The sequence below is a fragment of the Artemia franciscana genome, chromosome 3, assembly GCF_032884065.1.
Source record: "Artemia franciscana chromosome 3, ASM3288406v1, whole genome shotgun sequence".
Lineage (NCBI taxonomy): Eukaryota > Metazoa > Arthropoda > Branchiopoda > Anostraca > Artemiidae > Artemia > Artemia franciscana.
This window is the reverse complement of record NC_088865.1, coordinates 51,485,804-51,498,500: the sequence shown is the minus strand read 5'-3', so window position 1 is coordinate 51,498,500 and position 12,697 is coordinate 51,485,804. Positions and strand designations below refer to the sequence as shown.

Genomic DNA, 12,697 nt, shown 5'->3' with positions numbered 1-12,697 from the left:
GGGGTAAAAGGGCACGACCCCCTAAAAAATCGAAAGTCACACTATTTACAACAGTGGAGCAGCAAAAAAACCAACAGGAGATCCCTGTTTCGTTGGTAGCCCCTCCCCCAATCAAAGATTCTGTATCCACACTAAGGATCATTCCTATGGTTGGTTGCGCCCGTGGCTGAATTAATTAGGGCATCCCCTTAGACTGAAGCATAAATATAAAAAAACAGCCACAGCTCCCTTACTTTAGGCACCACCCTACGCAGCAACAACGCCCGGGGCAGCTCGCCCACTTCACTTTCCCTTTTAAACGATCCTGTCCGCCCCTAAAGTAATTTGGAGAAATATTGGCTTCACCAACCAGTTGTATAAACTTACGTGACTGACCAGTCGTTATAGCCCCTTAATAATTGCATAGAGTGAGACTTAAATCGAACTTATTCGATCTATACATGATTGGTGGTCACATGTCTGCAAGCTCCTAACGCTCAAATTTCATTAAATGATATAATAATCTTTTGGCATAATAGCTGTTCAAAATCAAAACCCGCTCAAAGAAAAATATAAAAGCATGCTTGGAGAACAGTCATCTCGAAGTTACAGGGTTGCATGTAAATTACTAGTAATTGTTGCATTCCAGCAAGAATAAATAATAATGAGCATTCCTGATGTATCTCCAATTCATTCAACTTAATAGATTGACTTTCCACTGTCAAAACCTAGCATCTACACATGCTGTCGATTTTAAGTTAGGGATGGACCTATGCTTTCAGAGAAACGACCTAATATCTACAACGGATAGATATAGGTTCCGCCAGTTTTCCTCATAGACAAACCTATTGTAGACATACCAGCATGTGAAAATACTGTCAACAGAAGATCAGGGCCGTAATTTGCTATTAGGTAATGTGGGGAGAGGCAACTACCCCTTCCAAAACTCAGTTTGCCCCCCACCCCTCCCAACTGAAATTTTGCCTTCAAAATCTTGCCAAAACTAACATAAACCTGTATGATTCAAGCAACCACAGAAACGAGTCATTTTTCTTTAGTATATCTTTACCTTTATGAACTAAATGGCTCATTTTTCAGTTTTCACGATTATTTTCACTTGATTTAGGATAATTAGATACAACTTTAAACCTCCCCACCCAGAATTTTGACGAAATTACGCCACTGCAGAAGATGAATAGTAAAAACCGAAAGAGAGTGGAATCTGAAAAATATATTCGTGAAACTCCGTATCTTTACCTATTTCTCACATTTCAAAAACGAAAAAAAAATGACTGAAAAATACAGATACTGGGCATTGGCAGAGGACTGCCAAGATAACCACATATGGTACAATTCTCAACTTTTTCGCAGGAAATATGCGTTGATTTGGGATACCTGACATTCCTATCGAAATTTCCTATTCAATACTTACCTCTCTGATAGGTTAGTTATTTTTCTCGAAATATGGGTTATTTTACACAAAATCAGGCTATTTTTGCATTTTTCATAAAAACTTTGTATCCACACTGAGACAAAAAAATTAGTCCAAAACCAAAATGTCCAATTAAATGGTATAGAAAACTGATAACAGAGGAAGTTCAAGTGCTTTAAAATGGTTTTAACAGAATAAAAGAAAAAATACCGGCTCCATCAACGACAGAGACAGAGCAGCAACGCCCAACAGAAACACTCAAAACAATCTCAATTCCAATTCAATAAAATTTGGATTTAAAATTAAAGGTCTAATTTTGTTACTAAAATATTAATTAATAAAAAATTCCGAACATTTCAACACCACATCCAGGAGCCTTTATCAACGGAAAAAAATAATTTAATTCCTTAAAAAAAAAAAAGAGAGAAAAAAACGGAAGTCAAACAAACAAACAAAACTCACATTTTTATAAAAATTCCACAATACTGCTTAACTGTACACAGAAGAGAAACAGTTAAGTAGTATTGAGGAGCCTTTATTAAAATGTGAGTTTTATTTATTTGTTTGTCTTTTTTTCTGTTATGATGTAAATTATTTTTGTTTTTTCTCTTTTTTTTATTGATAAAGGCTCTCGGATATTAAGTTGAAATATTCAAAATTTTTATTAATTAATGTTTTTGTTGTGTTTTTTTTTAGTACGTTTTGTTCACTGCTCGATTTAAATTAAACCCGTTTGTCTCTCTTAATTTTTTTTAAATTCTCGTAAATGGAAACGCAATGTGGTCTAAGAAAATACCTAAGTGAATTAGAAGAAATTTAGGAAATTACACGGGAAATTAAAACAATCTAGATATTGTTCCCAGCGCAGCAGTGTAGCCCCAGATGCATAATTAGGGTCCTGAACTATAAGCTTACCTATCTCTATCATTTTCCGACTGTCCAGGGACAACTTTATCTTCTAGCTCAGCCAGAAGTCTCTGAACCATCTGTAGACGCCTTCGAGCTTCATCATATTCCAATCTGAGTCGAGTTAATTGGGCGACCCTTTCTTTTGGTGACATCAACTAAAAGAGGCCACATTTTAATATAATTAAAAAAAATAAACATTTTAATTAAAAACTTGAACATGTAAACAGAATCCACTAATTTAGAAAGTGTGACGCAACTAAACTAAAGTTTTATAAGAGAATAAAGAGGGGGATCTCGAATATGAAGAATGTATATTTCTTGGCCCATGTTTCTCCAGCTAGGCCACACCATATGAAAAAAATAGAAGGCCAATTTTTTTTGGAGGGGGTGGGGTTCTTTGCACCAATTGCAAGTGGAACTCATTATTTGAAGATGCGCATATAAATGTAATCAAAACAAAAATAAAAAAGGGTCCTATTTGCGACCTTAAGAGGCTAAAATTAAAAATTTAAAGAGACATAATTTTTATTGATGGTTCAAATAGGAGTAACATAAAAAGAAGGTACTTTTGTCTGTAGTAAAAGTAGTAGTAATCCCAAAGTCCCAAGCACTCTTCTTTCCTACTTAATTTTCTGTATTATGAGCAATTACTTTTACGCAGGGTTGCCAATTTGCACGCTTTTCATGTGAAATGTACTATCTTTTACCTCAGAGGGGATGTGGAAGAGTGAAAATCACTATTTTTGGGTGTCAGTTTCCGTTCTCTTTAAACGTCAGTAGTTGGCGCATTCGTCAAAAGAGCATTTGACCCAAGGAACAGGGTTGCCAAATCGTCCTTTTTTCATGTGAAATACACTAGTTTTACCTCAGAGGGGGCGCAGAAGAGGGGATGCGCAAATTTTTTGACTGGCACTCTCTTTTTTTAGCAAAAACCACTCTTTTTGGCTTTGATCTGCAATCTTTTTATATGTTGGCAGTTGGAAACTTTACTTCTATATAGACATAGAAGACTAGATACATGCCAGAAACAAATAAAAGTTCAAATCACATAAAGTTTTGGTGACAGAACTATTCAAATATAAACAATGAATAAAAACCTTCTTCTACAAGTAAAAAAAAAGTTTATTCTTGGATAATAGATTTTGGGAAGAAGGTGATAAATCCAATTCATATGTATATAAAATCCATGTAAATAACACCTCAAACATCAGTGCCTTCAATAGCGCAGTCTAAAATTAATATTGGGAGAAAAGCGGCAACATAACTAGACAACTTAGAGGTAAAAACTGAACTTAAAAGGTAAAAAAAAATTGAGACTTATTTCCGGCAACATTAAGAACAACCTACCTGTTATGAATCTACAGAATAGGAAGGATGGTAGACGGAGTAGCAGTATACTATTAGCCTGCTTCCTTCTTAAACAAAAGACTTTTTAAAGATTGAATGCAATTTTTTAAACTTGAAAAATACTAAAAAACGAAACATTAAAAGTCTTACTTCTCCTGAGATATCGGTTTGCGAGGCAGTGCTTATTTTCTCGCTTGTCAAACTGAAGAGGGAGCTATCAAGCGAACGATCACTTCTGTACCCTCTGTTGTCTCGCATCCTTGCCAAAGTTGCCAAGAGTTCTGCTTTTTCCTTCTGGCCAATCAACAGGGACTTCTGGATATTGCGAAGTTCTGACAAAATAGCATGAGCCTCGGGTAGAGAGTAATTGGTATTTGGAACCGACATTTTTCGATCGACTCTGAAACATATGAAATTGTAGGAACAGGAGAGAGTATAACAAAAGACACACGCCATTAGAATAGATAGCATTCAAATAAATAAATATTTTCACCATTATCTGCTTATGATCACAAGTTTAGAGGAAACAAGGCATGGGTAAGCTTGCGTTTAAACGATCTTTTGCAAAAAAAGACAAATAATTTGAAACAACTAGGGCCTATTGTTTACGTTGGCAATACTTTGACTATGCTTGTCTAGGCATGGGGCAATTGCTTCCCTAAATTTTTACCCCCTCCACAGATTTTAGAAACACCTTTTTTATATTTCCACTGAAAATATAAGTTGAGGCGCTGACCTCTTTCGCGGACGACACTGCGATAACAGTAATTGGTAGTTGGTTGGTGCAGGTTGTACATAAGGCTAATTTAGCACTTGAACGTTTGCGCAGTTTTACAGTAGGTAGTTCCCTAGCAGTTAACCCATCTAAAACAAATTACATTATCTTTAGTAGAACAGCGTTACTTAATGATAATAATAACATATTTTTTGGACATTTACCCATTAAACAAGTTTTTGAAATTAGGCATTAGGGGTATTAGGTATTAAGAACATAGGCTTCATAGATGCATACTATTAGAAAAGTCAGTCGCGTCAATTGGGGGGGGAGGGTATATTTATTTGTTCCTTCTCCCAAATGTTCCTTCCCAACTAAAGCCTATTTTCTACAATGGCAATACTTTGACTATGCCCTTCTAGGCACATCAATTAGAAAATGGGCAATTGCTTTCTCAAATCTTCACCCCCCTCCCTAGATTTTAGAAACACCTTTTTTATATTTACATTAAAAAACATACTTTTTGGTAATTTCATTGGCAAAAAAACTCCCCTCCCTACGTTAAAAAATACATTTTCTACCCCCTACTACATTTAAATAAATTTTGCAACCCCCATCCCCCAACTACGTTTTTGATTATTGAGGCCCCTTCGCTTGAACCATGTTGCATCCTGGCTTAACTGCAAATCGCTGCTATAAAATTAAAACCATTTAAAGAGAGCTATCAAAATTAACCTAGGACCAGTTGGACTATTCTACTTGTGATTTTTATGATAGCTAATATGTCTGCTAATAATTAATTTACTAATGAAGAATTATCAATTTAATCAAATATAACTGCTTTAGAAATTAGATGTCATTAATTTTGTCCTAAATGTTATGAATCAAAATTATTTTACCCCATTCCACCCCTACAAATAAACATTGACTCTTTCATAAATTAAAGAGTCAAACAGTGAAGAAGCGTTTTCAGTAAAAACTGACGAGTACTCAACTGATTTGCTCTGCATGTCATAAGGTCTTTCAACTAGATTTTCCATATTTTTTTCTCACTTGCTTTGGTTTTATATGAGTCAATTTGTTTCTATAGAGCAAGTCTTCTTTTTTGATTTGATTCTTAATTATTGTTGACAAATTGTTATATGTCTCTGCTTCATTTTATTTTAATACACTTATACTGTTAAAACTAATCAAGAGACAACCTACTCTATGTTTGACTATAATGAGTCGTCATTATGGACATGATGAAATCAATTCATAAACAGGAAAAAATTGGCAAAATAGCCTATACTGTAATTTGTGCACATCATAAATCAGTCATCTGATCAGACTTTTACAGGTTTTTGCGTATATGTGTCTACTTACTGATACTTTCAAGCATTAAGAGTTGACCACATTTTAGTTGAGAAAGAAATGGCATGAATAGAGTGGCATCCTTAAGTACATGACGAACCTATCATCCGATCTGAGACATTTTCAAACTTCTTTTTCGTGTGTGTGTTTGTTTACTCACGGTGTCGAGCAGGAAGAATTGAGAATATTTTAGTTTATGTATTGTTTATAAATTTTAATATTTTATTAAATTTTAATATTAATTTATTAATATTAAATTATTTTAAGCTCTATATAATAGAGCTTAAATATTAATTTAAATATTAATTAAACATTATATAATATTAATTTAAATTATTTTAAATTATTTTAAATATTAAATTTATTTAATTATTTTAATATTATTTTAATTATTTATTATTAATATTAAATTATTTTATTAATTATTTTAATATTAAATTATTTTAATATTAATTATTAATATTAAATTATCTTATTTTATTAAATTTTAATATTTTAGTTTATTTATACATTTTAGTTTATTGCGTCACTTAAAATATTTTAAGTTTCTAACAGTCAAAATCCTGTTGCCACATTTAAACACAAATCAAAGTTTTTAAAGAATTATCTTTTTGGACATTAACAGTTCATTTAAATTCTTAGGAAATTGAAAGTCGCTACCAAGACATACGAGTTGGTCATTTGCTACTAAACTGAATCCATAATTATATAAGACAAAGTAGGTGAAAAAAATGGCCTGTATTACAGGCCTTGGTTAGCACCAGCCTACCATTGGATCAATTTTTTGTGTGGATGTTTAGACACGATCCGTGCATGGAAAATTGAGCAAATTTTAGTTTAAGTAGTCACTTGAGAAGAATATTAAGTTTTCCAAAGTCAAAATATATTTTTTCTTTTGAACATAAATAAACGTTTTTTCTTTTCTTTTTTTTATCAGCCCTTGCAGTTTAAAATCAATGACTCAAACATAGTTAGTTGATGTGCAACGTCTTGTGTGTTGTCAACTCTGCTAATATTTTTAAGTAAGATTTTAAGCTTTTGGCATTCTAAGTAAATTATTTGATGGCGTTAAAAATATTCCGTCCTCTATATGCTAAGTATTCATGACCAGACATGTACGAGGATTTTTCTGTTCTTATTCTTAGGGGTGAGAGATAAATTATTATAGATATAAAATATAAAACATAAAATAGTGTAAATACTTGCAGAAAGATATAGCTTTGATCTGAAATTGTTCACCTGGACAAATTGCAACTTTTAATGTAGCAAAAACCAAAAAATAACTGCTTGGGAATTATAATACCTTAAAAAGATATGGCAAAAAATTAGAAAAGGCAGTTTTCAAATCGTATATCAAATATAGTAGATCAAATTTCAAATAATGAACATATATTAAAACACTGGCATGTCAAAATACGAAAAAAAAAACAGCAAACAAGCAGCAAAAGCAAAAAAGGAAGCAAAAATAGCAAAAATGTAAAAAAACAGCAAACAAGCAGCAAAAGCAAAAAAAGAATCTAAAATAATCAGTACTACTTCTGATTTATAAGATATAGATTTAAAGATATATCAACAAACATTCATTGGTAAAAATAGTAAATAAAATACTACACAAACAAATTGAAGAATTTGGTTCATGGTTGAAAAGTAACTTTTTTTTTTTTTTTTTTTTTTTTTTTTTTTTTTTTTTTTTTTTTTTTTTTTTTTTTTTTTTTTTTTAGTAAGAGCGTACTAGCAATCTTCAATTATTAAAATGAAGTTGTTGGACTGTGATGAAAAAATTAAGGGCCATGGCTAAGTGGCAGTAGGAGAGGCAGAGCTAGCGCTGCCATAAGCCTTTTTCAGAATTGCATAAATCCGATTCATAGTTTAAAGTGTTTTATTCTTTTTTCAGTAAGAGTGTACTAGCAATCTTCAATTATTAAAATGAAACTGTTGGACTGTGACGAAAAAGTTAGGGCCATGGCTAAGTGGCAGTGGGAGAGGCATAGCTGGCATAAGCCTTTTTCAAAATTGTATAAAAATGATGTCATTTCACTAGTTGATAGACAGTCAATCATCCATTCATCCTAGGGCTGAACTAAGGAGTATAGTCATAGAACAAAGATAATTCAAATAGTCTATGAGTGTATTTGTTGCTTATTGTTGTATTGTGAATTATAAATGTTTATTGCTATTTATTCCATGTTGTAATTTGTCATGGTACAGAGAAATCATGGTGGAAACATAGTAATGGACCTTTGGTCAACTGTGTTAGTGTCTACAACATGCTCTCTCATCAATAATCTAAATTCCAAAGTGCTTTTAGGCTGTTTTGCCAACTTACGGAAGAGCAGTAATTATAGGGTTACTTTCAGAAATTAACAGCCTTCTTTTATAAAAAAAAATGTCAGAGCCAAATAATATCTATATTAAACAAAATACTCAAATACAAGTTTTAGGAGTCAGGAATTCTGCTACATTAGTGACATCTACAACGGGGTAATAATTATGTGATGGCATTTTAAGTGTGAAAGTTATATATTTCATATTCCTCAGTGCGTGAACTTTAAAAGGGTATGAGCCAGTGTGATATTTAGACCAAGGTCAGGTTATACAGGAATTCAGACATATAGAGCCCATTTTTAGAATGAAGATCCGAGGTGTGCATTTTGTGAAAATGAGGAAACGGTAAAAGATCTTTTATGTGAATGTGCGGGAACAGGGAAGGATATTAGACAGTTTATTAGAGAAAAAATTTATTTTTCTGTTTATACATCAATAAGATATGATTAGAAAATAATTTAGAACCCAAGCTCCAGTGCGTAGTACTTTTTCTCCGTTTTTAATTTGACTTAAATATTCAATTTAATTCTTATTCGTTTCAGGGTTTATTTATTCATATATATCAGTATCTGTATATTTGACATGATCGTTCATTTTAATTTCTGTTCGTTTTGGGTTTAATTCTTTAATAGTGATTTCTAGTTGTTTTGATTTTGAATTAATATAGGGCCCGTTTCTGCTCCCCTTATGTTTAATATGGCTCTACTTTTCTGAAAAAATTCTTTGTCATAAAGTTGATTTGAAATTAATTTCTATTCGTTTTTTATTGCCAAAGTTTTGTTACTGGTAATACAATGACTATTTTTTTCTCTATTATAAATACTAGAAAAATATGATATATAACAGAAAAATAAATTATTTTTATAATGTTCTTAAGCGAAAAATTAAAACGAAAAACAAGAATATTTTCTGTTATACAAATAAGAATATAGATAAAATATAAATATAAATTAAAAACTATAAATATAAATAAAATTTAAAATATAAATTAAAATATAAATAAGATATATTCATTAGAGAAAAAAGAATTCAACACAGTAGTGACATACTAAGTGGAGCGGGCTTTAATAGTGACTGTGCTGAGGGACTTAAGCTTATATGCTAGTTTTTAAAGGATACTAATTGGGTATATTTTATATAAGCCAAGTGGTATAGTGATTATAGTATAAGAAGTCTCCTGAGTCCTTGCAGGAAAAGAGGAGGAACCATCCATTTCAATTTAAACTCAATTAAAAGGGTACATACTTCCTGGGCTTAAGTGAACTGTAAGTTAACCATTTATGTGTCAAGTCAAGAACTGGGACAATGGTTCATGAAAACATATAGATGGGAATTGAAAAAATCATAAAGATCCTTCAGAGCCATTGGTGACCCACAAGGCACAAGGACAAGTAACAATCGTTTCACCCAACCCTGTGGCAGCTGAAGCCAAACCTTAGCAGAACATCAATACACTGTGCTACCACATGATTAGGGGGAGGTCAAAAAAAAATTCCAAGTCTGGGAGGGAAGCAACTTTTTTGTTTTATCCATTTTCCAACTATTAAACCCTAAAGGGGTTTTTTCCAATAAAACTGCAAAAAAAAGTTGTATTTCAAAATGGTGTGGGGGGGTAATGATCCATGGGTTAATTGAAAACCCCACCACCAATTGACGAGTCTGATCAAAAATATGATTTTTACTGTCCATCAAATGGGACTTTATGTTCATATACTGAATATCAAAGTCCTAATATGAACTGTATAGCATTGCATTTCCATCTCACTTTGTGTATTTGATGAAATGGTGTATTAACTGTTAGAATTTAAGATTAATGAGCCAATCAGTACGAAAAACTGAAAAAGAGAAATCTTTAGTACCTCAACCCAACTTTAATAGGAACTGAGAGTTACCACCAAAACTGACATTACACAATGAGAACAATTTTAAACAAACTAAAACATTTTTTTGTGAACTGGAAAGCGAAGCTGACTAGGCTTTCCATTGTTTGCAGCAAGTGGAAAGTTGCCAAATGGTTATTCCCGAGAAGACAAGAATCAGTTAGACTTGGGAAGCAAGTCCAGTCCATTAGTGGAAGAGTGTTTATGGCATTAAGTTCAAAATATACCACTCATGACTTTAACATGAATTTCAGTCCTATGGTGGCGCAGTGGATTCAACGGAAGTCATGGCCAATTGTAGAAAAAAGCCAAGACAGATTGTCCAGGTTAATTTTACCCCTTGGATGGCCGTTGTTACTGTCTCCCATTTATGTTCCATGCAAACGTGTCCCTTTACAATGACGAACTAGAGTCGTACCGGTTGGAGGTTCTCGCTGGGGAACAATCGCAGGTTGACTACAAGTTGACTTGGATGAAAATTTTCCTCTCATGCATACGGGACCCAGAGATAGAATCATGCGGCAGGAATGCACAGCAGGGACGACGGAGGGACCTTAGTAGTCAAGAAGTGTCATTAATTCTTAAATAATAATAATAACATAAATTTCAATTTGGAGGTTTTTCTTCAACTGATAGTCAATGCTTTCAAGAGTAAAAAAAAAAATATATTTTAAAAAACCTTGCAAAGCAACATCATACCATACTCTTTTAAAGGAGCCCTGTTTGAGCGGAATTTTAAAGAAAAAGAAAGAAAAAACTTACTTTTCTAAAAGACTAAGTCCTTTCTTTTGTGAAAGCATTTCAAGTCTAGCTACTTCAAGTTCATGTCTCAACTGGGACACGCGGTGTTTTGACATTAGGACATCTGATTTAATCAAATCAGGATCATATTTATTCGACCCTGAGCTACCTGTCGAGGCCAGGGATGATGTAGAATGATTAACATGCCCAAAGTTAGACAGTTGTGCGTATTCCTTCTGTGCCAGGTTCAATCGCTCTTCTTTCATGATGACCAGTTCTTGTTTAGTCTGGAATAAGAACTGTACTTTAACATATTTATCTCCATGAATGATATTTGAATTTTTTATCAAGAGATGCAACAACAAAAATACAACATTCCATGGGCTTTAGAAACTTATGCTTGGCAACAGAGCCCATGAAAACACGCAAACAAACCACAAAATTACATAAAACATAAAGTTAAAAAAAAGCTGATGCACTAAAAAAATAAAACACATTATATCTTCTCTGTTTTTATAATTATACACTGTTTTACTAGCATAACAGATGCAGAAAAACAACAATAATCTGTATATAAGCGTTTTGTGCACGTAAGATTTTGATTCTTAAAGATAAATTTACATTTCATATATAATAAGAATGAATTAAGAATTTCAAATAAAGACAAATGAACGTAAATACTAGATGAATTTTTTAACCTAAAAACCCTACAAGCACCCTTTCTACTAGGACAAATTGTGTGAAAACATTGAAATACATTAACATTAGATAGATGCACCTATAAAGTGTTTCTGAGGTACTACATCAGGTCCCCCCCCCTGAAATGTTCAAAATATGTCACTTGCTCCTGAAACTGTGCATATGTGAGTTTAAGAATGGGATATCACCCAAACACAAGTGCACCTGGAGGAAGAGGGATAAACAAAAAAATCACTATATCATTTAAAGTTCAAAGTAAACTTCAGCTTTCAGCAGAGTTGGGAATGGAGCATGCAAAACGAAAAGAATGACAGTTAAAGACATATTTTTAGAAAAATATTCTTTTGAAAAACCCTCGTAAGCATGAAAAATTACTATATTGTAAACAAGTTCTTAGGAAACACTGGCTAGACATGATGGATGAAAAAGTAGAAAATTGTAGAAAAGGAAAAGATTTCAAGCTAGATTCTATTTAATTGGTCAATTTTTTATACCACAAGATGATTTAATTACACAAGATAATTTAATTATAATAAGATAATTTAATTATACAAGATTCTGGAGATATATCATTTCAATGTTAAAAAAAAGGTCAAATAGGTTGAGAGTAAGAGAGAAGTAGCTTCAATGGCTGTGGATAGAATCAAGGCCCAGTAAAATTTTAAATAGCTAATGTCATGCATTTATCTTTCATATTTTTCATATATTTAGCCTAGCATTATGCATTATATATAAATTATAACACTCCACTTGTGTAAGAACTTAGTATAAAATTCTTTTTTTCATATTTTCTACATGCATAAAAATTAATTACATTAAAATAAACTAAGCTCATTGACTGCATACACATATTGCTTGACCCCCTTTTCCCTAATTCGTAAAGCAAACCCCTTCCCTAATTAATAACAGTCGTGAATCATAATCAAACAATTGCAATATTTATAGGGTGTATAAATCAATTAAAACTGGCGTGTTATACTATGAACACCAGTTTATAGGTTACAAAAACTATTATCTACATTAAAAAACTAAATAGAAAGAATAAAAAATAGTACCTCTAAATTTTCTTTTGCTGTTACTAAATAATCCTTCAGCATTTGCTCCTGTACAGACCTCCATGTCAATCTTGGGTCTTCAATTTGATTTGTATGCTCTAAATGGTTAATATAATATTTTCCAATTTTTGGGTCATAAGCTTCCTCCCAGCCAACTGGCAATTCGTTTCCTACACAATCAGCAAAAGTAGAAGGTTTGGCATAACTAAAAGGAATTTTTTTTTAAAGCAATGTTTTAAAAATTAGCCTATAAAATAGCCTA

At 32.4% G+C, this 12,697-nt stretch overlaps 1 protein-coding gene across 1 annotated transcript in view; it reads right to left on the bottom strand.

Annotated features, from left to right (window-relative positions):
* Positions 1-12,697, bottom strand: part of LOC136025390 (protein kibra-like) — a 55,892-nt gene that overhangs the window by 38,841 nt on the left and 4,354 nt on the right. The window contains exons 2-5 of the mRNA XM_065701379.1: positions 12,436-12,640; positions 10,703-10,968; positions 3,818-4,067; positions 2,327-2,475 (exon numbers count right to left, since the gene is read on the bottom strand). Coding sequence (XP_065557451.1) covers positions 2,327-2,475; positions 3,818-4,067; positions 10,703-10,968; positions 12,436-12,640 — 870 coding nt within the window. The remainder of the gene's footprint in view (positions 1-2,326; positions 2,476-3,817; positions 4,068-10,702; positions 10,969-12,435; positions 12,641-12,697) is intronic.